Source organism: Phocoena sinus, chromosome 16, assembly GCF_008692025.1.
Source record: "Phocoena sinus isolate mPhoSin1 chromosome 16, mPhoSin1.pri, whole genome shotgun sequence".
NCBI lineage: Eukaryota > Metazoa > Chordata > Mammalia > Artiodactyla > Phocoenidae > Phocoena > Phocoena sinus.
Genome location: NC_045778.1, coordinates 53,194,027 through 53,218,042, shown reverse-complemented (window position 1 = coordinate 53,218,042; position 24,016 = coordinate 53,194,027). Strand labels below are relative to the sequence as shown.

The 24,016-nt window shown below is 39.3% G+C and overlaps 2 protein-coding genes across 8 annotated transcripts in view; one reads left to right on the top strand and one right to left on the bottom strand.

Annotated features, from left to right (window-relative positions):
• Nucleotides 1–14,183, bottom strand: part of ENTPD1 (ectonucleoside triphosphate diphosphohydrolase 1) — a 124,940-nt gene extending 110,757 nt beyond the window's left edge. For 2 of the 4 annotated variants that reach the window (XM_032607362.1, XM_032607366.1), the window contains exons 1-2: nt 13,968–14,183; nt 10,605–10,717 (exon numbers count right to left, since the gene is read on the bottom strand). The gene's annotated coding sequence lies outside the window, so the exon portion shown is untranslated. The remainder of the gene's footprint in view (nt 1–10,604; nt 10,718–13,967) is intronic. The other 2 variants (XM_032607370.1, XM_032607371.1) reach the window with 2 other exon arrangements.
• Nucleotides 1–24,016, top strand: part of TCTN3 (tectonic family member 3) — a 45,267-nt gene that overhangs the window by 468 nt on the left and 20,783 nt on the right. For 2 of the 4 annotated variants that reach the window (XM_032607358.1, XM_032607360.1), the window contains exons 1-10: nt 14,320–14,631; nt 14,803–14,926; nt 15,247–15,365; nt 19,391–19,518; nt 19,752–19,860; nt 19,940–20,055; nt 20,736–20,771; nt 21,334–21,414; nt 22,508–22,633; nt 23,507–23,614. In XM_032607358.1, coding sequence (XP_032463249.1) covers nt 14,397–14,631; nt 14,803–14,926; nt 15,247–15,365; nt 19,391–19,518; nt 19,752–19,860; nt 19,940–20,055; nt 20,736–20,771; nt 21,334–21,414; nt 22,508–22,633; nt 23,507–23,614 — 1,182 coding nt within the window. In that variant the 5' untranslated portion in view covers nt 14,320–14,396. Of the gene's footprint in view, nt 1–14,297; nt 14,632–14,802; nt 14,927–15,246; nt 15,366–19,390; nt 19,519–19,751; nt 19,861–19,939; nt 20,056–20,735; nt 20,772–21,333; nt 21,415–22,507; nt 22,634–23,506; nt 23,615–24,016 lie in introns of those variants that run through there. The other 2 variants (XM_032607359.1, XM_032607361.1) reach the window with 2 other exon arrangements.

Here is a 24,016-nt window from a genome sequence, read left to right as displayed (position 1 = left end):
ACGTTTCTCTGAATATAATTGTTAGAAACTCCATTTAAAATGCTAGAATGTCTGATATGTGCTTAAAAAAAGAGGGGGGAGGGAGGGAAGAGGGAGGGAGAGAGAGAATGGGGAGAATATTGGAGAAGAAAATTCAAGTAAGATGAAATATATTCAGTGGTTAGCTAGCCTTAATAAGCTATTATTTTTATATTCCTAAACTTGCTAAAGATTATTCCAATTTGTAATACCTAAAACAACAAACTTATATTAGGATTTAAAAAAAGGTTTTGATGGAAGGGATATTCAAATAATTTAATTTACAAAGAATGTTAAGTGAATACTCTGATATTTACACAACTTTCATTCCAAATGTGGAAACTCTATAGATTGGTTTGGGTTTCGGCATCAGACTGCTAGGAATAATCAAACAGATAGATACTATCTGGGTGTCATTTTTAGGGTGCTGTTAAGAGAGCCTCAATCAAAATTTAAATACCTCTACCACCTGCCTGCTGAGATTTTAGACCTCTGTTAACTGTGGACAAATTCACTCCACAATTAGTTGTAAATAGCCATGAGAACAGTAACAACAGATACCATATCTAGGTTTAAAAAAGAAGAAAATGCATGTACTTAAATGAATTATAAATATTGATATTGATATGAATTTTAAATATTGATCTGACCAATAAATGGGAAAGAGGGGATAGAGAGATTATGCTCTCCCCAGAACACATTTTGAGTTCTTCTATGGCTGATTGACTAGTGAGAGAGTTCTTTCCCAACGAAATGGGTATTAATTAAAATAAATCTTTATGATTGTAAAGTATGAACTGCATACATATTATTTGCAGGAAATTCCTAGACAACTTCCAAACAGGAGGTAGAGATCTTGAGGTCATCTCTAGACTGAATTCTGACCACAGTACTCAGATACAGAGAAGAAATTCTAGAGAATAAATACAAATAGAGGCCTTACATTTTGGAGGTTGTCTAGGCTCACTGATACAAGAGTTTTGCTTGATTAAATGAGTCCGTTTTCCCCTCAAATAAGAAAATTCAATGTACCAAAGCTACGACTCACCTCTAAAGGTCAGCAAACATTGTGAGTACCAAGTGTGATCACAACCCCTGATGTTAGAGCTCCATGTTATGGGACAAATGAGCATCCTATCAACTTCTGAACCTAAGCTGGGGCATAATTTACTGTGGAAACTCTGTTGAAGGAACTTCATGTTCTTGGAAGCTCCCTGGATTATAAATTCTGAACTAAAGCTAACAGTGAGTATGACTAGACAAAGTTTGAAAGATCATGCTCCCAGAGAAGTGGTAATGCCTTCAAACCCAGGCAAGGGGCCCCTGCCCTAGTCCTGCACCTTAGATGGACCCATAAACCAGAAAACCATAAATGATGAATTTGGTAAAAATCACATTGGTACTTCTGTCGCTCAGGACCCAGTGCTCAGTGATGACACTGGGCAATTCACAATCCAACACATCTGCTGCTGTGATTCACACCATCTAGGCACCAGAGAAACACTCTGCTACACTACCCTGTGTCCATGAAAGACAACTATGTTCAAATGAAGAATTGAGGACTGTGGCACTGCTGATATCAGAGGTGGACAATGCTTCAGAGTATGAGGAGCATCTGAGTTGGAGAAATAATTAGGTAAGAAAAAAAATTAGCTCATCATATCTTTTCTCTCAAATATCATGACCACAATTGATTTTTGAATAGCAAACTATTTGTCATAGAGCAGAGTGTTCATTGTCTTGAACTCTCTACATCCAATATTCACAATTTAGCACAGTTTTTACAACAGTTGCACATGGTATCTGAGGAAAAATTTACAATATTAAACAATTTAATAATATCCTAAATCTGTATATATGTAAGTCTAGGTAAAACATATATTAAACACAACACCTATTCTTCACATTGATAGCTACAATTATGAATAGGTTTAGGTTTATAGAAAAAATTTATAATACTTAATTAAATTTCAAAAAACAGTTAAAACTTTCAATTAACTAAATTTAACTTAAATTTTGATAGTCATTATTATGTTTTGCCTTTGAACTTAGCAGATAATATTGAATATATTCAAAGAAAAATAATTTCTTTTTTTGTTTGTTTGTTTTGGTTTTTTATGTTTATTTTTTCTTATTAGTCATCCATTTTATACACATCAGTGTATACATGTCAATCCCAATCTCTCAATTCATCACACCACCACGACCACCCACTGCTGCCTTCCCTGCTTGGTGTCCATATGTTTTTTCTCTACTTCTGTGTCTCGATTTCTGCTCTGCAAACCGGTTCATCTGTACCATTTTCTAGGTTCCACATATATGCGTTAATATACGATACTTGTTTTTCTCCTTCTGACTTACTTCACTCTGTATGACAGTCTCTAGATCCATCCACATCTCTACAAATGACCCAATTTCGTTCCATTTTATGGCTGAGTAATATTACACTGTATATATGTACCACATCTTCTTTATCCATTCGTCTGTCGATGGGCATTTAGGTTGCTTCCATGTCCTGGCTATTGTAAATAGTGCTGCAATGAACATTGGGGTGCATGTGTCTTTTTGAATTATGGTTTTCTCTAGGTGTATGTCCAGTAGTGGGATTGCTGGGTCATATGGTAATTCTATTTTTAGTTCTTTAAGGAACCTCCATACTGTTCTCCATAGTGGCTGTATCAATTTACACCCTCCAGCATTTTCTCCACACCCTCTCCAGCATTTGTTGTTTGTAGATTTTCTGATGATGCCCATTCTAAATGGTGTGAGGTGATACCTCATTGTAGTTTTGATTTGCATTTCTCTAATAATTAGTGATGTTGAGCAGCTTTTCATGTGCTTCTGGGCCATCGGTATGTCTTCTTTGGAGAAATGTCTATTTAGGTCTTCTGCCCATTTTTGGATTGGGTTGTTTGTTTTTTTAATATTAAGCTGCATGAGCTGATTATATATTTTGGAGATTAATCCTTTGTCCAATGATTCTTTGAAAATATTTTGTCCCATTCTGAGGGTTGTCTTTTCATCTTGTTTATGGTTTCCTTTGCTGTGCAAAAGCTTTTAAGTTTCATTAGGTCCCATTTGTTTATTTTTGTTTTTATTTCCATTTCTCTAGGAGGTGGGTCAAAAAAGGATCTTGATGTGATTTATGTCATATAGTGTTCTGCCTATGTTTTCCTCTAAGAGTTTGATAGTGTCTGGCCTTACTTACATTTAGATCTTTAATTCATTTTGAGTTTATTTTTGTGTATGGTGTTAGGGAGTGTTCTAATTTCATTGTTTTACATGTAGCTGTTCAGTTTTCCCAGCACCACTTATTGAAGAGGCTGTCTTTTCTCCATTGTATATTCTTGCCTCCTTTACCAAAGATAAGGTGACCATATGTGCATGGATTTATCTCTGGGCTTTCTATCCTGTTCTATTGATCTATATTTCTGTTTTTGTGCCAGTACCATACTGTCTCGATTACTGTAGCTTTGTAGTATAGTCTGAAGTCAGGGAGCCTGAATCATCCAGCTCCATTTTTCTTTCTCAAGATTGCTTTGGCTGTTCATGGTCTTTTGTGTTTCCATACAAATTGTGAAATTTTTTGTTCTAGTTCTGTGAAAAATGCCATTGGTAGTTTGATAGGGACTGCATTTTATGTGTAGATTGCTTTGGCTAGTATAGTCATTTTCGCAATGTTGATTCTTCCAATCTAAGACACAGTATATCTCTCCATCTGTTTGTATCATCTTTAATTTCTTTCATCAGTGTCTTATAGCTTTCTGCATACAGGTCTTTTGTCTCCCTAGGTAGGTTTATTCCTAGGTATTTTATTCTTTTTGTTGCAATGATAAAAAAGAGTGTTTCCTTAATTTCCCTTTCAGATTTTTCATCATTAGTGTAAAGGAATGCAGGAGATTTCTGTGCATTAATTTTGTATCCTGCAACTTTACCAAATTCATGGATTAGCTCTAGTAGTTTTCTGGTGGCATCTTTAGGATTCTCTATGTATAGTATCATGCCATCTGCAAACAATGACAGTTATACGTCTTCTTTTCCAATTTGTATTCCTTTTATTTCTTTTTCTTCTCTGATTTTCATGGCTAGGACTTCCAAAACTATTTTGAATAATAGTGGTGAGAGTGGACATCCTTGTCTTGTTCCTGATCTTAGTGGAAATACTTTCAGTTTTTCACCACTGAGAATGATGTTTGCTGTGGGTTTGTTGTATATGGCCTTTATTATGTTGAGATAGGTTCCCTCTATGCCCACTTTCTGGAGAGCTTTTATCATAAATGGGTGTTGAATTTTGTCAAAAGCTTTTTCTGCATCTATTGAGATGATCATATGGTTTTTATTCTTCAGTTTGTTAATATGGTGTATCACATTGACTGATTTGCATATATTGAAGAATCCTTGCTTCCCTGGGATAAATCCCACTTGATCATGGTATATGATCCTTTTAATGTGTTGTTGGATTCTGTTTGCTAGTATTTTGTTGAGAATTTTTGCATCTATATTCATCAGTGATATTGGTCTGTAATTTTCTTTTTTTGTAGTATCTTTGTCTGGTTTTGGTATCAGGGTGATGGTGGCCTCACAGAATGAGTTTGGGAGTTTTCCTTCCTCCTGGAAGAGCTTGAGAAGGATGGGTGTTAGCTCTTCTCTAAATGTTTGATAGAATTCACCTGTGAAGCCATCTGGTCCTGAACTTTTGTTTGTTGGAAGATTTTTAAGCACAGTTTCAATTTCGTTACTTGTGACTGGTCTGTTCATATCTTCTACTTCTTCCTGGTTCAGTCTTGGAAGGTTATACCTTTCTATGAATTTGTCCATTTCTTCTAGGTTGGCCATTTTCTTGGCATAGAGTTGCTTGTAGTATTCTCTTGGGATGCTTTGTATTTCTGCGGTGTCTGTTGTAACTTCTCCATTTTCATTTCTAATTTTATTGATTTGAGTCCTCTCCCTCTTTTTCTTGATGAGTCTGGCTAATGGTTTATCAATTTTGTTTATCTTCTCAAAGAACCAGCTTTTAGTTTTATTGATCTTTGCTATTGCTTTCTTTGTTTCTATTTCATTTATTTCTGCTCTGATCTTTATGATTTCTTTCCTTCTGCTAACTTTCGGTTTTGTTTGTCCCTCTTTCTCTAGCTCCTTTAGGTGTAAGCTTAGATTGTTTATTTGAGATTTTTCTTGTTTCTTGAGGTAAACTTGTATAGCTATAAACTTCCCTCTTAGAACTGTTTTCGCTGTATCCCATAGGTTTTGGATCATCGTGTTTTCATTGTCATTTGTCTCTAGGTATTTTTTGATTTTCTCTTTGATTTCTTCAGTGATCTCTTGGTTATTTAGTAACGTATTGTTTAGCCTCCAATGTGTTTGTGTTTTTTATGTATTTTTCCCTGTAACTGATTTCTAATCTCATAGCATTGTGGTCAGAAAAGATGCTTGATGATTTCAATTTTCTTAAATTTACCGAGGCTTGATTTGTGACCCAAGGTGTGATCTATCCTGGAGAATGTTCCATGCCCACTTGAGAAGAAAGTGTAATCTGCTGTTTTTGGATGGAATGTCCTATAAATATCAATTAAATCTATCTGGTCTATTGTGTCATTTAAAGCTTGTGTTTCCTTATTAATTTTCATTTTGGATGATCTGTCCATTGGTGAAAGTGAGGTGCTAAAGTCCTCCACTATTACTGTGTTACTGTCGATTTTCTCTTTTATAGCTGTTAGCAGTTGCCTTATGTACTGAGGTGCTCCTATGTTGGGTGCATATATATTTATAATTGTTATATCTTCTCCTTGGATTGAGCCCTTGATCATTACATAGTGTCCTTCCTTGTCTCTTGTAACATTCCTTATTTTAGAGTCTATTTTATCTGATATGAGTGTTGCTACTCCAGCTTTCTTTTGATTTCCATTTGCATGGAATATCTTTTTCCATCCCCTCACTTTCAGTCTGTATTTGTCCCTAGGCCTGAAGTGGGTCTCTTGTAGACAGCATATATATGGGTCTTGTTTTTTTGTTTGTTTGTTTGTTAGTTTTGGGGTTTTTTTTGCAGTACACGGGCCTCTCACTGCTGTGGCCTCTCCTGTTGCAGAGCACAGGCTCTGGATGTGCAGGCTCAGCGGCCATGGCTCATGGGCCCAGCTGCCCCGCAGCATGTGGGATCCTCCCAGACCGGGGCACGAACCCGTGTCCCCTGAATCGGCAGGTGGACCCTCCACCACTGCACCACTAGGGAAGCCCTGGGTTTTGTTTTTGTATCCATTCAGCAAGCCTGTGTCTTTTGGTTGGAGCATTTAATCCATTCACGTTTAAGGTAATCATCAATATGTATGTACCTATGACCATTTTCTTAATTGTTTTGGATTTGTTTTTGTAGTTCCTTTTCTAGAAGAATAATAATTTCTTGAAGGCATTGTTTGTAAACTTTTTTACATTTACTTTAATTAAAACTTTCTGTATAAAAGATATTCAAAGTTTGTATACATTTTGTGGCAGTTTAAAAAATTGGCTTCAATTTTTTTACACACCTCCCACAGAGAGGTCAGGGGGGGTTGTCCATATAGTACTCTGAGTAGGCTTGAAACTTCTTCAGCCAATGAAGTAAAGTAGAAGTGACACTATATGGCTTTTAAGTCTATATCAAAAAGGCCATTCAGGTTCTGCCTTGTTCACTAGAACACTCACTCCTGAAGCCCTGAGCCACCATTTAAAAAGTCCAACTATCCTGAGGCTGCCATACTGTGAGGAAGCCTAAACCACAAAGAGAGACCACATAATAGGCATTCCAGTTAATAGGCCCAACTAAACCCAGTCTTCAGGTATTCCCAGCCCAGGCACCAGACATGTGAGTAGGAAACCTACAGATGACTCTGGACCCCAGCCAGTAAAGTCTCCCCCAGCTCTTCAAGTCTTGCCAGCAGAGACCTCAGACATCATGAACCAAAGATAAGCCATCTCTGCTGTACCCTGCCCAAATTCCTGACCCAGAGAATCCATAATGACAATAAAGTAGCTGTCACTTTATGCCACAAAATTTTGGTATGGTTTGTTATGCACAAATAGATAACTAGAATGCTTTGAATACAGTTACATTTTATTTTTTAACTTATATTACTGAAGATGATTATTAGTTAAACTAGTGATAGAAATTGTAAAAGTGGAGGGAAGGAAAAAAATGTTTAAGGGACAAAAGCAGAAAGAAGGACTTCCAGTTTTGGCAGCATGAGGGATTCAGCAACGCCTCTCTGTAATAAAACACATAAATGCTTCAAGGAGGAATGAATAGATATATTTTTCCATATTCTTGCTGGTTAAGTACAATTGAAAACTCTAGACACTGTATATAAAAAAATAAGAAGATTCTATAAGATGGAGAGAAAAGGCAGATTGGTTGGTGACCTAGAGACCCTAGAAAAGACACAGTGATGAGTTCCCTAGGATTTATTTTTGCCTTATACATCCCAAACTTGGAGGAAGCTGGCTCTCACTCCCACCCAGCAGTAACAAGCAGTGTTGCTCCCTTGGGTATCAATGGGGACTGAGTGGGGAACCAGGACTTTCATTGCCACCTGGGAGTAATGGGGCAGCACATCCCTTCCACAGTAGTATCAGAGGAAGCTGGCTAAAAGAGAAATAAATTAAGATACAGAGCCCCATAACATAATAACCAAAATGTCCAAGTTTTGACCAAAAATCCATCATACCTATAACCTAAGATCACAAACTGAATGACAAAAGATAATCAATAGACACCAACACAGAGATTCTAGTTTAACTCTAGTTTAAATTCTACCTTAGTTTCTAGTAAAAATTCTGATTTAAATATGTAAATATATTTAAAGTAATCATGTGAATCAGTCTTTGAGAGTTCTAATTATTATGAAAGTATGGGTAAGCTGCTAAAATATGTTACGATTTCCTTTACAAAATTATTTCTCTTACATACGAAAGAAGTCCAGAGGTAGCAAGTCCTGTGCAGGCACAAAGTTTTTATGGGTGTCAGGGATCTGGGTTTCTTCCATTTTGCTGCTTAGCTTTACTTACATGTCTTCCCATGTTCCAAAATGACTGCTAAAGCTCCAGCCATTTCACTCAAAATTTAAGCAGCAGGATAGAGAAGGGAGGAAAAGGGGGAACAGCCTTCATTTCTCAAGAGATTTCCCTGAAGTCCCATCAGTTCATTAATGTATATCTCTTTGGTCAGAACTATATGCAAAACTCCAAATTGCTGCAATGTAGTCATCTTTCGGCTACATTGTGCTCAGTAGAAAATTGGGACTCTGTTTATTTGAGAGAAAGAATGGGTATGCGGTTAGCAATTATCAGTCTACTCAAGATTCAGACTGGAGAAAAGGTGGGACTATAGACAGTCTCCAAAGGATGAAATGAGGAAGAAAAGTAAAAAAAGAAAAGAATGGAAAAGAAAAGGAATAGATACCCCTCCTGCATTAAGGAGAAGGATAACATCATAAGTGAGTTTCTATTTAGGAATGGTAGGCAGTGTCTAATTAGTATAATACTATTAATACTAACAGCTAAAGAAATTTTTTTAAGTGGTTTCAAAGTGAAAACATATTTCTTCCTTCTATAATGTATTCTTTGTTTATTAATCTCTTAATAAGCAAGGAAATTAATTCCTCCAGAGTTACTAAACTTTCTCTTTCTGTTAAACATATAGGCACCATTTATTTGATTGACTTGGATAAATGCTTGTGAACCACTGTTTAAATTACACAGTTATTGGACTTCCCTGGTGGCGCAGTGGTTAAGAATCCACCTGCCAATGCAGGGCACATGGGTTCAAGCCCCGGTCCGGGAAGATCCCACATGCCGCAGAGCAACTAAGCCCATGTGCCACAACTACTGAGCCTGCACTCTAGAGCCCACGAGCCACAACTACTGAGCCCATGTGCCACAACTACTGAAGCCCATGTGCCTAGAGCCTGAGCTTCACAACAAGAGAAGCCACCACAATGAGAAGCCTGCGTACCACCACGAACAGTAGCCCCCACTCGCTGCAACTAGAGAAAGCCCGCGTGCAGCAATGAAGACCCAATGCAGCCAAAAAAATAAAAATTTTTTAAAAATAAATAAATTACATAGTTATTTTAATCATGGTTATTATAAAAATTAATGATGGTTAAAAATGCATTCTGGAGAGAGAGAGTGGGGGGTGGGGTGGGAATGGTTATGAAAGAACAACAGGAAGGAACTTTGTGGTGATGGAACTGCTTTGAATCTTTACTGTGGTGGTGGATGCATGAAACCACATGTGATAAAACTGCATAGAACTTAATATACACGCACGCACGTGTAAAAGTAAAACTGGGAAGATCTGAAGAAAATGGGTGGATTGTATGAATGCCAATATTCTGGTTGTGTGTACCATAGTTTTGTAAGTTGTTATCTTTAGGGGGTACACAGTATCTCCTTGTATTATATCCTACAACCTCATGTGAATATACACTTATCACAAACTTTAAAATTTAATTTAAAAAATATCAGTTGATGAAAATGATTCAATGCATAGTCATTGCTTATTTTCTTAAGGAAAAAAAACTGAGAAGCTTGCCTTTTTATTCTCTTAATGGCATATTTTTATAAAAGAAGTTCTCAACTTTAATGATAAACTATATCAATCTTTTAATGATCAGTGATTTTTCTGTACAGTTTAAGAAATATTCGCCTTCCCCAGATCATAAGGATGTTCTCTCATGTTATCTTGTAGTAGTTTTGTTGTTTTACCTAAGTCTACAATCTATGTGAAATTGATGTTTGGGTATACATAGCTAGGAGTCAAGACACACTGTGGTCTTATGAATATCCAATTGACCCAGCATAATTTATTGATAAGCTCACACTTCCTCACTGCACTGCAGTATCACTTTTGTCATAAGTCAAAAGGCTATATGTGTGTTGGTTTGTTTCTGGCCGCTATTCTTTTCTATTGGTCTATTTGTCTATCTTAGAGCCAAAGCTGTACCATTTTATCCTAATAATGAGTCTATCTCAATAATAAGAGGTGATATATGGTAGGTATAGGCCCTCCAACTTTGTTCTTCTTTGAGACTCTCTTGGCTATTCTTGGCCTTTTGCAATTACATATACAGTTTACCCTTGAACAACGAGGGAGTTGGGAGTGCCAACCCCTACCCAGTCGAAAATCCATAGATCATCTAGTAACTTAGTATTTACTATCGAAAAAAATCTACATGTAAGGGGACCCACACAGCTCAAAGCCATGTTATTCAATGGTCAACTGTAAATTTGAAATCAGCTGGTCAATTTTTACCACAAAATGTCAATTTTTACTGGGACTGCACTGAATCTATACATCAATTTGGAAGAAGTAATATGTTTTCATTAAAAGTCTTCCTAGCCTGAATTTGGTGCAGCCCTCCATTTACTTAGGTTTTCTTTAATTCCTCTCAGAAATAGTATATAGTTTGATATGAAGAGATCTTGTACTATTTTAGATTTATTCATAGGTATTTAATTTTTTATATTATTATAAATTTTATCACCTAAAATTTATTATTTTCTAATTTATTATTGCTATAATATAGGAATACAATTGAGTTTTATATACTGACCTTGTATTTATCCTTTCCATTGCTCTTAATTTATTCCTGCATTTCTGTGCTTCCATCTGGGATCATTTTTCCTTGAGCCTGAATAACTCCCTTTAACAATTCTTTGTGTGGGTCTGTAACAAAAAAGTTTTTTTTCTCAATTTTCATTTTCTAAACACATTTGTATCTTCATTTTGAAGTCTATTTTGCTGGGTATAGATTTCTAGGTTAACTTCTTTTAAAACATTATTCCACTTTTCATGGATTTCCTTATTTCTGTTAAAAAGTCAGGTGTGAGTCTTATTATTGCTCTTTTGAAAGTAATATGTCCTTTTTAAACTATATTTTTGGTAGATTTGTGGAGGAGGGAATGTTGGGTGTGCAGCTTGATAAAGGGAATTGATACCAGTCTTCAAGATGTGGGGCCTCTCTCTTCCCCCTAGTTGTCAAAAGCCATCAGGGCCCTGTTCTATCTTTTTAACAAAAGTGCCTACATGACTGTCCCTGCCTTCTTTAGGAGCAAGTTCTTCGATTCGCTGCTTTCACATGGAAGCAAGGTTGAGAGGCTGACCTATCTGACTCTTCCTACAGTGGTACCTCAATCAATAACTCAATTGTCCAAGGGCCCTACAGATATCAATAGCTTCTTTCTGTGTGCTTATAACACCCCCAAGAGCCACTCCTACTTCTATATTAAGCCTCTGTTTATGCAACTTTTGTTTGTCCAACTATATTCCAGTCCCGTTGGCCTTCTTTTTTCAAAGATTGTCATAATGTCTGGGCCATTGAGAGCACTCCTTCATGTTTTTCAATATCAACGTATGTGCATGGATGCATATGAGAGGGTGTATTCATGTAACTTTCCTGTAATTTTTAGAGATTTTCTAAAGAGGGGAGGAGTCAGGAGAGGCTAGAACTTGTTCTCAGTCTGCCATCTTGATTCAACCTCTTGGTTAAATTTCTAAGCACATATTGAACTCTTTTAGTACCAAACACAGACAGCTGCTAGTATCGTATGATCTTTTTTGGAAATCTCTGCTTCTGAGGTGATATCATATTAAGCTATTTCAATTTAAGACTCAATCCCCATGTTGAAATTGGCATCTGCGTGACACATGTGAATAAGTTTCATTGTCATTCCTCAAAATTATCTTCCAGATTTTAATATCTCAAAAGACCTGAGAGTTCCACATTACAGAGATTCCCAAAAACATATCACAACAAAATATAAATAATATTTTTGCTCAACTATAACAAAAAAGAGTATTTTAAAAATATATAAAGTGCTAAAATTCAAAACTAAGAAAAAGTAACTCAGTAATCTTGAAATGTTATTTCCCTACACTCAACCCTGAAATTACTTCAATCAACAGGCTCTTTTGCCAACACTAATAAATTCATTAATAACTTATCACTGATTTACCACTGATTGAGAATTAAAGAGTAAAATGCAAACTTGGAAATCTAAAATGGTCTCCAATTGGTTTACAATAGAAATTTTATATAAATAAATGCAATCCTGAAATCATATAAACACTAAATATTCATAGCAGCTAAATCTAAAGAGTTCAACAAAACAATCTTTTAAAAAATATTTAATGCATATCTAACATGTCCTAGGCACTGTTCTAGGCAGGGGATACAAACAGTGAACAAAACAGACAAAACCCTCTGCTTTGTGGAGCTTATATTCTGATAAATGCATATAATTTGAATAATATGAACATGGCCTTTTCCTACAGAAATTACTAAAAAGGTAGATAAATATTTTATGCCCAAACACAAATATAGATAGCTCTTATAGCAGTCCAACACACAATCACATAAAAAGATTTTGAGAACGTTTATAACACAGAGATACATTTAGCCACTGACTTCAAAACAACAGAATATCAATATCTTGTCAGAGAATGTAAGCAAGGTCAGGTGCCCTAAAATTTATCTGCCTAAGCGATTCACTTGGAAAAGAAGGTATTAGCTAGGTTTTGGTAAGGGTATTAGATGTTAGGTAACTCTTAACAGATCTTAATTTATATCCCCAACCAAGCAATTGAAATAATCCAGATATCAGGACTGTGCAGATTGACAAAAACAGTGAGTCTAGCAGGAACAAGATTTTGATATCCTAGAGTTGTACTATCCAATATGCTAAATACGAGTCATGTGTGGTTAACTTTGAATTAATTAAAAATTTAAAAGTCAGCTCCTCAGTCACATTAGCCACATGTCAAGTGCGCAGTAGCCACAAATAGCCTGTAGCTGCAATACTGAACAGTGTACATACAGAACATTTCCCACACTGCAGAAAGTTCTATTGGACAGTGCTGTTCTAGGGAATCAGAAGAGGCACACGACTCCTGGGAAAAAACAAAACTTTCTAAAGAGGGCTACAAAAAGTGGCAATTTAAGGAATTCCTTGGCAGTCCAGTGGTTAGGACTTGGCACGCTCAGTGGCAGGGGTCTGGGTTTGATCCTTGATCGGGGAATCGGGGAATTAAGGTCCCTCAAGCCCCGCGGGGCAGCCAAAAAGAAAAAAAAAGAAGTGGCGATTTATAATAATAGCAAAAAATAAGTTTTCTTCTCCGTCCCTTGGCTAAAATTTAAATTTAAAGAAGTTCTCAGTGTGACCGTCAGTGTGATTTCCTCCCTAAGATTATCCTTTAGAAAAGGATTCTCAGACCTCCCTGGTGGCGCAGTGGTTAAGAATCCGCCTGCCAGTGCAGGGGACATGGGTTCGAGCCCTGGTCTGGGAAGATCCCACATGCTGCGGAGCAACTAAGCCCGTGCGCCACAACTACTGAGCCTGAGAGCTAAAGCTACTGAGGCCTGGGCGCCTAGAGCCCGTGCTCCACCACAAGAAAAAAGCCACCGCAATGAGAAGCCTGCGCACTGCAACGAAGAGTAGCCCCCGCTCGGCGTAACTAGAGAAAGTCCATGCTCAGCAACGAAGACACAACGCAGCCAAAACTAAAATAAACAACAAAAAAATTCGCCTGCCAATGTAGGGGACACGGGTTCGAGCCCTGGTCCAGGAAGATCCCACATGCTGTGGGGTAACTAAGCTCGTGCGCCACAACTACTGGGCCTGCAATCTAGAGCCCACGAGCCACAACTACTGAGCCTGTGTGCCACAACTACTGAAGCCCGCGTGCCTAGAGCCCATGCTCCGCAACAAGAGAAGCCACCGCAATGAGAAGCCCACGCATGGCAAGGAAGAGTAGCCCCCGCTCCCCGGCCTGCTGCAACTAGAGAAAGCCCCCACGCAGCAATCTAGGGCCAATGCAGCCAAATAAATAAATAATAAAATTTTAAATAAATAAAACGAGCTCTCTAAAAATGGGCTCATACTTAAAAAAAGAAAGAAAGAAAGAAAAGGATTCTCACCGTTAGAATCCGGAGTGAAAAAGATACGCAATTCTAGTTGCAGCCTCTGAGGCTTCCCTCTATCAAGGAAGGGCTCTGCCCTCTGGGCCGCGAAGTCTGTGCACAAGGGGCATTGGGCTGAGCTCCTACTGCCACTCAGCGGAGAGAAGAGACAAGGGCTCCTTTGCCAGTTTGGCGGTTGCCGAGCGACGGAGACAGTGCCGGGCTTGGCCTAAGGAGGAGGGCGCAGACTGAAAGATGCTGAAGGATCTGTAACAACGCCGCCTTCTATTGGCTGAAGAGCGCTCGGCCATTGCCATGAGCCAATGAGCAGACGCATACGGATGACGTCAGACGCCATGCGACTCCTCCCACCCACTCTCTAGCGACGCGTCTAGAGACCACCGAAACCCACCTCAAACCATTTGGTGGAGACGTCTGTATTACTGCATGTTTACCTCGCAGCTCGCGCTGCTGCATGTGTTCTTCCTGATGGTCCCCGAGGGCGTCCGGCCTCAGCCATCTCCGTCCCCGTCTGGGGCAGTGTCCACCCAATCGGACCTGGGGCCAAGGACGCAGGGCGAGACCCTTCAATCCTCCTCGGAGGTGCCTGGCGTCTCTACAGTGAGTCCTACTGTCGTGACTCCCTCGGCGCCTGGGAATAGGACCGTGGATCTCTTCCCAGGTGAGGGGAGAGGATGCGGGATTGGAAACTGCTGACTTAGATCCAAATTCTGTGAACAAAGTGAATTCCCATAAAGTAAGGAGTGGGGTTGTTGGAAGAAGGGGAATTAACACTTGGAAGAGTTTGGGAATGCACACCCCATTTGCTCTGCTTTATGTTGTACTTTTATAGTCTTACCGATTTGTGTCTGTGACTTGACTCCCGGTGCCTGCGATATGAATTGCTGCTGCGACAGGGACTGCTATCTTCTCCATCCCAGGACAGTTTTCTCCTTCTGCCTTCCAGGCAGCGTGAGGTGAGCTGCGATGCTCAGGTTGAATCCTAAAGGGGATTGGGGCAATAGAATAAGTAACATTTGGAAGTAGGAAGAGTTATACTTCGTGCCTCCCATCCCCACTTCCACTCCTGGGAATGGAACTACCTTGGTTTTTCCCAGGAGAGCCGTTCCACTTATGGTGCTCTAGAGCAGGGCTGGCCAATAGAATAGAATCTTCGTATTGTCCTGTGGCTGCCCAAGGAGTCCTATCTTTGGCATCTGACTGATACCGGTGGGGCACCCTTCTTTGGACCTAATCCTCATTCTAAATGTATCTATTCTCCCTCCTGTTTCCTCAGGTCTTCAAGTTGGGTGTGTGTAGACAACTCTCTTATCTTCCGAAGTAATTCCCCGTTTCCTTCAAGAGTTTTCATGGATTCAAATGGAATTAAGCAGTTTTGTGTCCATGTGAACAACTGTGAGTAGAAATATGTTGGCTATTCCTATTGCCTAACATTTACTGAGGGTTAGCTTAGTCTCTGACGTTTATTCCTTTTCTTTGTTTTTTAAACTTTTTTTCCCCCCCTTTGGATCTCTATCATGCTCCCTCTCCTTCCACCTGTCCCCCTGCCCCTTCTGTTTTCTCTTATTAGTGAACATTGGCAATCTCTTTTGCCCTCTTGGCTGTGGATCAGAAAGCCCATACAGAACTTTAATTTCAGTCAGCCCTCTTAGCTCAGAGGATTACAGATAGACTATGTCTCCCACTTTCTACAGTCTCCATGAAGGGGCTCACTGAATCCCCAGTGCCTGACATAAGAGGCACCAAATAATACGAATGAATGTCTTTGACAAATGAGTCTACATCAACCTTGTTTTTATTTTAAGAGGCAACAATATAGGGGAAAGAGCATTTGACTTGGGTCTCAGCCCTTCATTTACTTACCAGCTGCACAGTCTTGAACAAATTTCCAGGCTCATTTCTTCAACTGCAGAATGAGAAATAATATCACTAATTCTGAATGTGAAAGTGCTCTATAACTGTAGAGTGCAATAAAAATGAAAGGTAGTTGTTATTAAGGTTTTTAAATAGACTTAGATGGCTTCTGGGGTGGCGCGGTGGTTAAGAATCCGCCTGCCAATGCAGGGGACACAGATTCGAACCCTGGTCTGGGAAGATCCCACATGCTGTGGAGCAGCTAAGCCTGTGCGCCACAACTACTGAACCTGCGTACCACAACTGCAGAAGTCCGTACGCCTAGGGCCCGTGCTCCACAGCAGGATAGGCCACCGCAGTGAGAAGCCTGTGCACCACAGGGAAGAGTGGGCCCCGCTCGCCGCAACTAGAGAAAAGCCCAGCAGCAAAGCAGGCAGCGAATACCCAACACAGCCTAAATAAATAAATAAATAGACTTAAAAATTTGTTGGTGATGAGTATAACATTTTTAAAGATGTACATCTAATATATCTTTTTTTAATTTATTGTCTAAGAAGCAAGATAATGTTCTCACATAAAATAGACTTAAATGTCCCTTACACTCTGGAAGTCAGCTCATCCTGGTTTCATCTGTTAGAAAATAAATTGCAAAACTATATTTGTTTCCTAAAGCAACCAAGTTTGGATTTGAGGGGACTTGAATTTGGAAGCAGTTATCAGGAGCCTTGCGGCCATTCAGGTTGTGAGAAGGTAAAGGGAGCAAGGCAAATGCTGCATTTTAAACTAAGGCTGCAGGGCTTCCCTGTTGGCGCAGTGGTTGAGAGTCTGCCTGCTAGTGCGGGAGACACGGGTTCGAGCCCTGGTCTGGGAGAGTCCCACATGCCGCAGAGCAACTAGGCCCGTGAGACACAACTACTGGGCCTGTATGTCTGGAGCCTGTGCTCTGCAACAAGAGAGGCCGCGATAGTGAGAGGCCTGCACACCGGGATGAAGAGTGGCCCCCGCTTGCCACAACTAGAGAAAGCCCTCTCACAGAAACGAAGACCCAACACAGCAAAAATAAATAAAAAATAAATTAATAAAATAAAGCTGCAGCTTTCCCATCCTTTCCAAATCTCCCGTTGCTTTCTAGTTCTAGCCTCATGAAAATGCTCCAGGGATATCTCAGTAGCGTTCAACTGGTGCTGCCTGCTTTTAATCCCCTCCTGCTTCCCATGCTATACTGTTTCCAGACCAGTGTTTCTGAACTTTCTTTCCCCAGCAACACCTGAGAGTCACTCCTTTAGAACTTATATGATACTTTGAATTGTTATCATTTTATATGAATGTTGTGTCTCCCCAGGTAAATTGTCGGAGCATAGAAAGGATGGACCATATCTTTGCCCACGGTGCTTAATATTTGCTGATAATAATCATCAGTAACAGACATTGTTAGAGGCTGTAAAACATGATGGAGTGGGAAAAATCCTAGACCAGGAATCGGGAGATCTGTGATCTACTCCTGGCTCTGCCAGATGGCTCTGTGGCCTTTTGCAACTCATTTACCTCTTAGGATCGAAATTTCCTAATGGAATTGGACCAGATGATCTCTGGGCTTCCTTCCACATCTGAAATTGTATCAATCTAAGTCTAAATACCTTTAAGTCCTGTTGGGTATAATATACCATATATGATGGTAGAAATTTTAGGTAGAAATTCTATTTATCCTTAGCCTGCGCTTCTTATCTGCATTATTCCTGCTTACCATCACTACCACCAATATCCCTGCACTACAGTGAGAGACAAAAATGTTAACGTTCTCTTACTCTTTTAAGCCATGAAAAAAATACTCCGATGGATATTATCCATCTCAATGTACCTTTTTTTTTTTTTTTTGGTATACGGGCCTCTCACTGTTGTGGCCTCTCCCGTTGCGGAGCACAGGCTCTGGACGCGCAGGCTCAGCGGTCATGGCTCACGGGCCCAGCCGCTCCGCGGCATGTGGGATCCTCCCGGACCGGGGCACACACCCCTGTAGCCTGCATCGGCAGATGGACTCTCAACCACTGCGCCACCAGGGAAGCCCGTCAACGTACCTTCTTTTTTAGCTTAACTTTTCTTTCATTTATAAAGATAGAAATAACTACATTTTTAAATGAGGTAAGTATTTCTTCCATGTGGTTTTCAGGGTATGAGTTCTGAAGGAAATATTAAACAGCTCCTGGAAGCTTTAAAATTTGAACATTTCGGATCAGAGATGGAAGAAGGTGGTCTGCAGACCAGCAGCACTAGCATCACCTGTTCCAGAGCAAGGCTTTTCAATCCTAATATGCACCCACATCACCTGGAGATCTTGTTAACATGCACATTCTGATTCAGTAGTTCTGGAGCATGGCTTAAGATTCTGAATTTCTGACAACATCCCAGGCAATGCTGGGGCTGCTAGTCTGTACACCACACTTTGAGTAATAAAGATCTAGGAGACAGATAGAAAGTGAGTAGCCTGAAAGGCCCCAGAATTGAGAGTTATCTTCATTTCGTGTTCCGTCAGAAAGCTGAAAAGTCAAATGAGTAGGACTTTGTGATCACAGAGGATAAAGGTCAAGCTTATGTTATGTGGCATCTTCATTAGCTTTTGGTGATACATGTCTTGATTTCCTTTTGAATCTGTCCAAATGACCGTAATTATGAAGAAAGAAAGAAACTAGTATGGGCCAATTTTCTGCTACATCCCTTTTTCAAGTTAGCAGAAAACTTGGGTGGTAAAGCAGAGTGTTGTTCATTACAGGCCACCCTCTGGGCAGGGGAGAATGTCAGAGGCTTTTACCTACATCTCTCTCCTGGTTCTGAAGTGCCATAAGGAGATGGCTGCAGGAGCTTGGATAGATTTATACATTGCTATAATATAAATTACAGAATTGTTAGAGAAAATACCCTTTGAGTGTATTTGAAAAATCTTGAATGTAGAAATTATAAGGTGAAAGGAATAAAATACAACAAATCCATATACTTGAGAGATGGAAGCCTTATTATGAGGACTGGTTAGTTGAAGTTTAGAGGAGATTGGAAGACTTGGAGAGGACAAGTCAAATATTGTCTCCAACTCTGCCATCTTCCTATGGAAACAGTACCGTTTTGTTGTACTAGAGACTCCTCTGGTATGGGACAAATGTGTGCATTACTGAGACTCCTATTTTCATCACAAATTGCTAATCATACACATTCCTGGCATCAGAGGCATGGAACTGACTGGCATTCGTTGGTCGTATTCTTAGATCTTAATACTAAAGCAATAATTGAATTAACAAATTACAAATAAATTATTAGGTGATAGAAATCAAAATTGTTATTATCTCTGAAGATGGCGTATTGATTGGGAACCTGGGAAAATGTTCTGAGTGGTAGTAATAAAAGTATATAAATGTTTAAAAATTCTTTGAGTTTATGCTTAAGATTAGTGCATTTGCATACTTTGTATATTTTACGCCTCAATAAAAATATTTTTAAAGATTAGTTTCTTGGTATGCCAGATACTTAAAAATGATTTTATTTTATCTAAACCCCTTTTCTTTTTAAAATTATTTTAGCAAAATTAACCTATTTCCAGAAGCTCCAAAAGGTCAATGCAACCAGCTTCCAGGCCCTGGCTACAGAGTTTGGAGGTGAATCATTCACTTCAACATTCCAAACCCAGTCACCACCACCTTTTTACAGGGTGAGCCTACGAAAGGGGGAGGGATCGTTTGGTTTTGTTTTCCCCCACATACTGACAATTGACGAGGTATCTTTGAGATACCCACCTGCAACTAGGTAAGCCACTGTCAGCTCTTTTGGAGGGCAGTATTGTCCATGTTAACAACCTATTGAGTTAACTTGTTTCTGCTTATTCTTTTCTGGTGGAGTTAGTCCAATCTCGCTGTGAATAAATTTCTGCTGTACTTTGTTTAGGCTGGGGACCCCATTCTGACTTACTTCCCCAAGTGGTCTGTAATAGGCTTGCTGAGGCAGCCTGCAGGAGTCGGAGCTGGGGGACTCTGTGCTGAGAGCAATCCTGCAGGTGAGCCTGGAGTACAAGCGCCAGCCTTTTTGTTCAGTTTAAAATAGGCTTTCTCATGTACCACTCCCTTATTTCTAAGGTTTCCTGGAGAGTAAAAGTACAACCTGTGCTCGTTTCTTCAAGAATCTGGCAGATAGCTGTACCTTGGATCCCACCCTCAACGCTGCCTCTTATCATAACTTCACAGTCTTGAAGGTGGGTGTTCCTTCTCTCCCCCCACTGTCACCGCTGTGGACTTAAAAAGTTATCATGGGCTTCCCTGGTGGCGCAGTGGTTGAGAGTCCGCCTGCCGATGCAGGGGACGCGGGTTCGTGCCCCAGTCCGGGAAGATCCCACATGCCGTGGAGCGGCTGGGCCCGTGAGCCATGGCCGCTGAGCCTGCGCATCCGGAGCCTCTGCTCCACAACGGGAGAGGCCACAACAGTGAGAGGCCTGCGTACCACAAAAAAAAAAAAGTTATCATGCTTCCCACAAGCACTGAACTGGAAGTCAGGATGCCCAAGAGCTATGTAGAAGGCAGAGGGCCTAAAAGCCCTGTCATCTGAAGAAAGATGAAAGAAGTAGGGATAGATAGGATAAGAGGTTCTCACCTTTCTGGCTAGTGGAATTTGCTAGGGGAGGTAGGATGGGGTGACATCTCAGTATTTCACCAAAACTTCTTGCTTTTGCTGTTTGTTAGAGCTCTACTCAGAGTAGGTGGGCATCACAGTCCATCCAATCTCCGCTGAGCCCTGCTTCTGGCATTTTAGTGTAAGGAAGAGTCAGGTAGAAAAAAATGTTGATTTTTTTACCCCCCAAATGAGAAACCACAAGCTCCTGGAGATTTTATGTTAAGATATATGCACACTCATGTCCTTGCTGTTCTCTTATGCTAGGTTCCAAGAGGTTTGAGTGATCTGCAGAATACAAAGGTATGATGCTTTTTTCAGGAAAAACGAAAGAGAATATTTGGTCCCTTTACATCTGAGGCAGTCTCACTCTAGATTGTAATGGTGAAAGAAAATGTGTTTGTGATGCACCAGACTGTTCAAGTATGAGTCTAAAAGAGTGTTTTTCTTTTTGTTCTATATAATTAATAAGCATCATATGAAATAAGAATCATAAGGTATTAGGTAAGTTTGAGAAACTTCGGGTAAATAAAGTTAAACATTATATTTAGGATGGACTACTTGAAATCTTTAATATACTAGAGAGTCTTCTTAATCTCTAAGAGGGAAGTGCCAGATATAGTATTTCTAAAACTTATTTGACCATGGAACCTTTATTTTATATCTAATAGAAGTAATGTTCCAAAAAATATGTTTTGAGAAGTGCTGAATTAGAATGACTTTTGAACTTAAGTTGTAGACTGGCAATGGAAGGAGAGAGGAAGGTGATGGTCAAAAGGAAAAAATACTCATTTCAGCATAATATGTAACTAGAAGAAAAAGTGCTGCTTTCAATTTTAATTGATTTGTCTCTTTCCCTTGCTAGTTCCAGGTGCCTGTAACACCTGTCTCACAGGCTGACTCTCCTCTGTTGGCTGGAAACACTTGTCAGAATGTTGTTTCCCAGGTAGGGACGCTGACCTCAGATTCTGGACTGATGTATGTTGATCAGCATTAGCAGAGGTGCTTCATCTTCCATTAAGTACCAGGCCAACCCCATGTGAATTTTTGTGCATTACCTGAAACTTAACACATCAAGGACTGAGCCCATCACCTTCCTCCCCACATGTTTCAGTCATTTCCATTGCTGCTGTCCTCCTGCATTTCACATCCAGAACATTAAAATTATTTCTGGTTCCTCTTTCTTTGCCCATGTGCAGTCTGTTATGGTTTTTACTGACCACAATTTCTTTCATTGACAAAGTCAGTATCATCTGAACCTCTGAAATAGACTAGTCAACTTCTTTTCCTTTATTCTCTCTCTTCTAATCAACCAACAAAAGTAAGAATTATTGGAAAGCATCATTTTAAAAACTATGCTCAGAAATCTCAGGTTACCTTCACGTTTTCATGACTTCCGTCTCCAGCTGCCATCTTTATTCATCCTCGGACATTGTGAGAGCCAGGCAAACCAGGTTTCCATTCCATGCTCACCTCTGCCTGTGCTTCTACTCACCTCCTCTGCACAAGATCAAAACTTAGTTTTCTTCCCTTTCAGTTCTTACTGTAAACTCACCTCTCCCATGAACTCTTTCAAAGAGCTCCATCCAGTCTCTTTTTTTCATGTGTAGATATAATATGAAGTCAAATTTTATCTTTTCATGGTATTTGTATTTGGCATTTTTAAGATTACTTTTTTAGTCTCTCTCATCCAGTTACTTTTTAAAATTGAGATGTAATTGACATATAACATTGTATTAGTTTTAGGTGTACAACATAATGATTTGATGCACATATATACTGTGAAATGATCATCACAATAAGTTTAGTTAACATTCATTATCACACATAGTTAACAAATTTTTTTCTTGTGATGAAAACTTTTAAGATCTGCTTTCTTAGCTACTTGCAAATATATAATGCAATATTGTTAACTACAGTCACCATTCTGTTCCCTCATTCAGTTACAGTAAAACCCTTAAAGACAGGAAATCTTCTGTCCTAAACATAATTGGCCCACAAAATAATTTTTCTTAATTGATTCTACTTTTGTATTTCAGGTCATCTATGAGATAGAAACCAATGGGACATTTGGAATCCAGAAAGTCTCCATCGGTTTTGGGCAAACCAACCTGACTGTTGAGCCAGGCACTTCATTCCAGCAACACTTCATCATTCACTTCAGGGTTAGGGCCCTTCTCCTACAGGGGATCAAGAAGAAAGAAAGATCGGGTTAGAAGTAGCTCCCCTGCTTCTGTAACAAATGCAAGATAGAATAAGAATATGCAGGACTAGTTCAATCTGTCAACTGAAGCCTCAACATTTAATATTCCATAATTTAACTTCAAGTGATAGGGATTCAACAGTGTTTATTCATTAGCATGTTCCCCCAGCAAAGCAGGACTTCACTCACAAATCCAAACTCTTTTTTTAAATAGTCATTTTGAATCATAAACTCAACTAATATCCCACAAAAATTCTTTAACTAGCTTTTTTCATGTTTCTGGGCATTCAGTGTTTTACTCATTTCCCACTTAATCTAAGTTTCCAGTCTTGATCACCACGTTTTGGCTTTCTTCTACTTTCTTTCTTTTTGAACCCAGCAGAGTCCAGTTTCTCCTCAACTCTACCCTCAAATGATCAACCAAATCCCATGTCTCTCAGAGTTCATCTATGGAACATCTGTAGTTAATTAAAATATATTTCTAAATTACATTTAAACTCCTCTGGTTTTAGCCACGCTGAACATAGCCCTAAATTAATAGGAACTTTGAAATACAGGATTGATAAATCGTTGATAGATCTTTAGTTGTAATCCTTGGTAGAAGTAGCATGTAGTGAACGTCAATGTTCAGATCCTCAGGATTTATTTTGGTGAATATAAAACAGTAAAAGATGCTGAAGTATCAATTTCTGCAAAATGCTGCACTGTGGAAGGAAGCCAGATTGTTCAGTGCAGCTAACCTACAGCATTGCCTAAAGGAAGGGTATGAAGCCACACTGGAAGGTGGGAGAGCATGCTTTTCTCCATATTGACTTTTCCTTCACTCTTTCTGCAGGCTTTTCAACAGAGCACAGCTGCTTCTCTTACTGGTTTTAGAAGTGGGAATCCTGGCTATATTGCTGAGAAGCCACTCCTGGCTCTAACCGGTGATAGAAGACACTCAGTATCCTTTTTTGGGTCTCTGGGTGGCCTATTGCAGCCTAATGAGAAAAGCTTTAACTACTGATCTTTTGGATTTTCCAATTCTGAGGTTCCCCCATTTTTTTAGGTATTGAGGACTTCCTTTACTAAACTATTAATACATTAGGATCTCAAATGTTGATGCTACCAAAGGCTTTAGAACTTACATTAGCCTGGCCAAAGGTGAGGATCCTGACTGAATTTTGTTTGTTTTAATGAAATATTTATATGCTGGTGTGTGGTCATCTATTTTTGGAAAAACAATAATTGTTTCTCTATGTTTTCATTGCCAGAGGAAAAAAAATTGTGACTTGAATAATATATTAATAAAGTACAAAAAGCGTTAAGGAAGGGCTTCCCTGGTGGCGCAGTGGTTGAGAGTCTG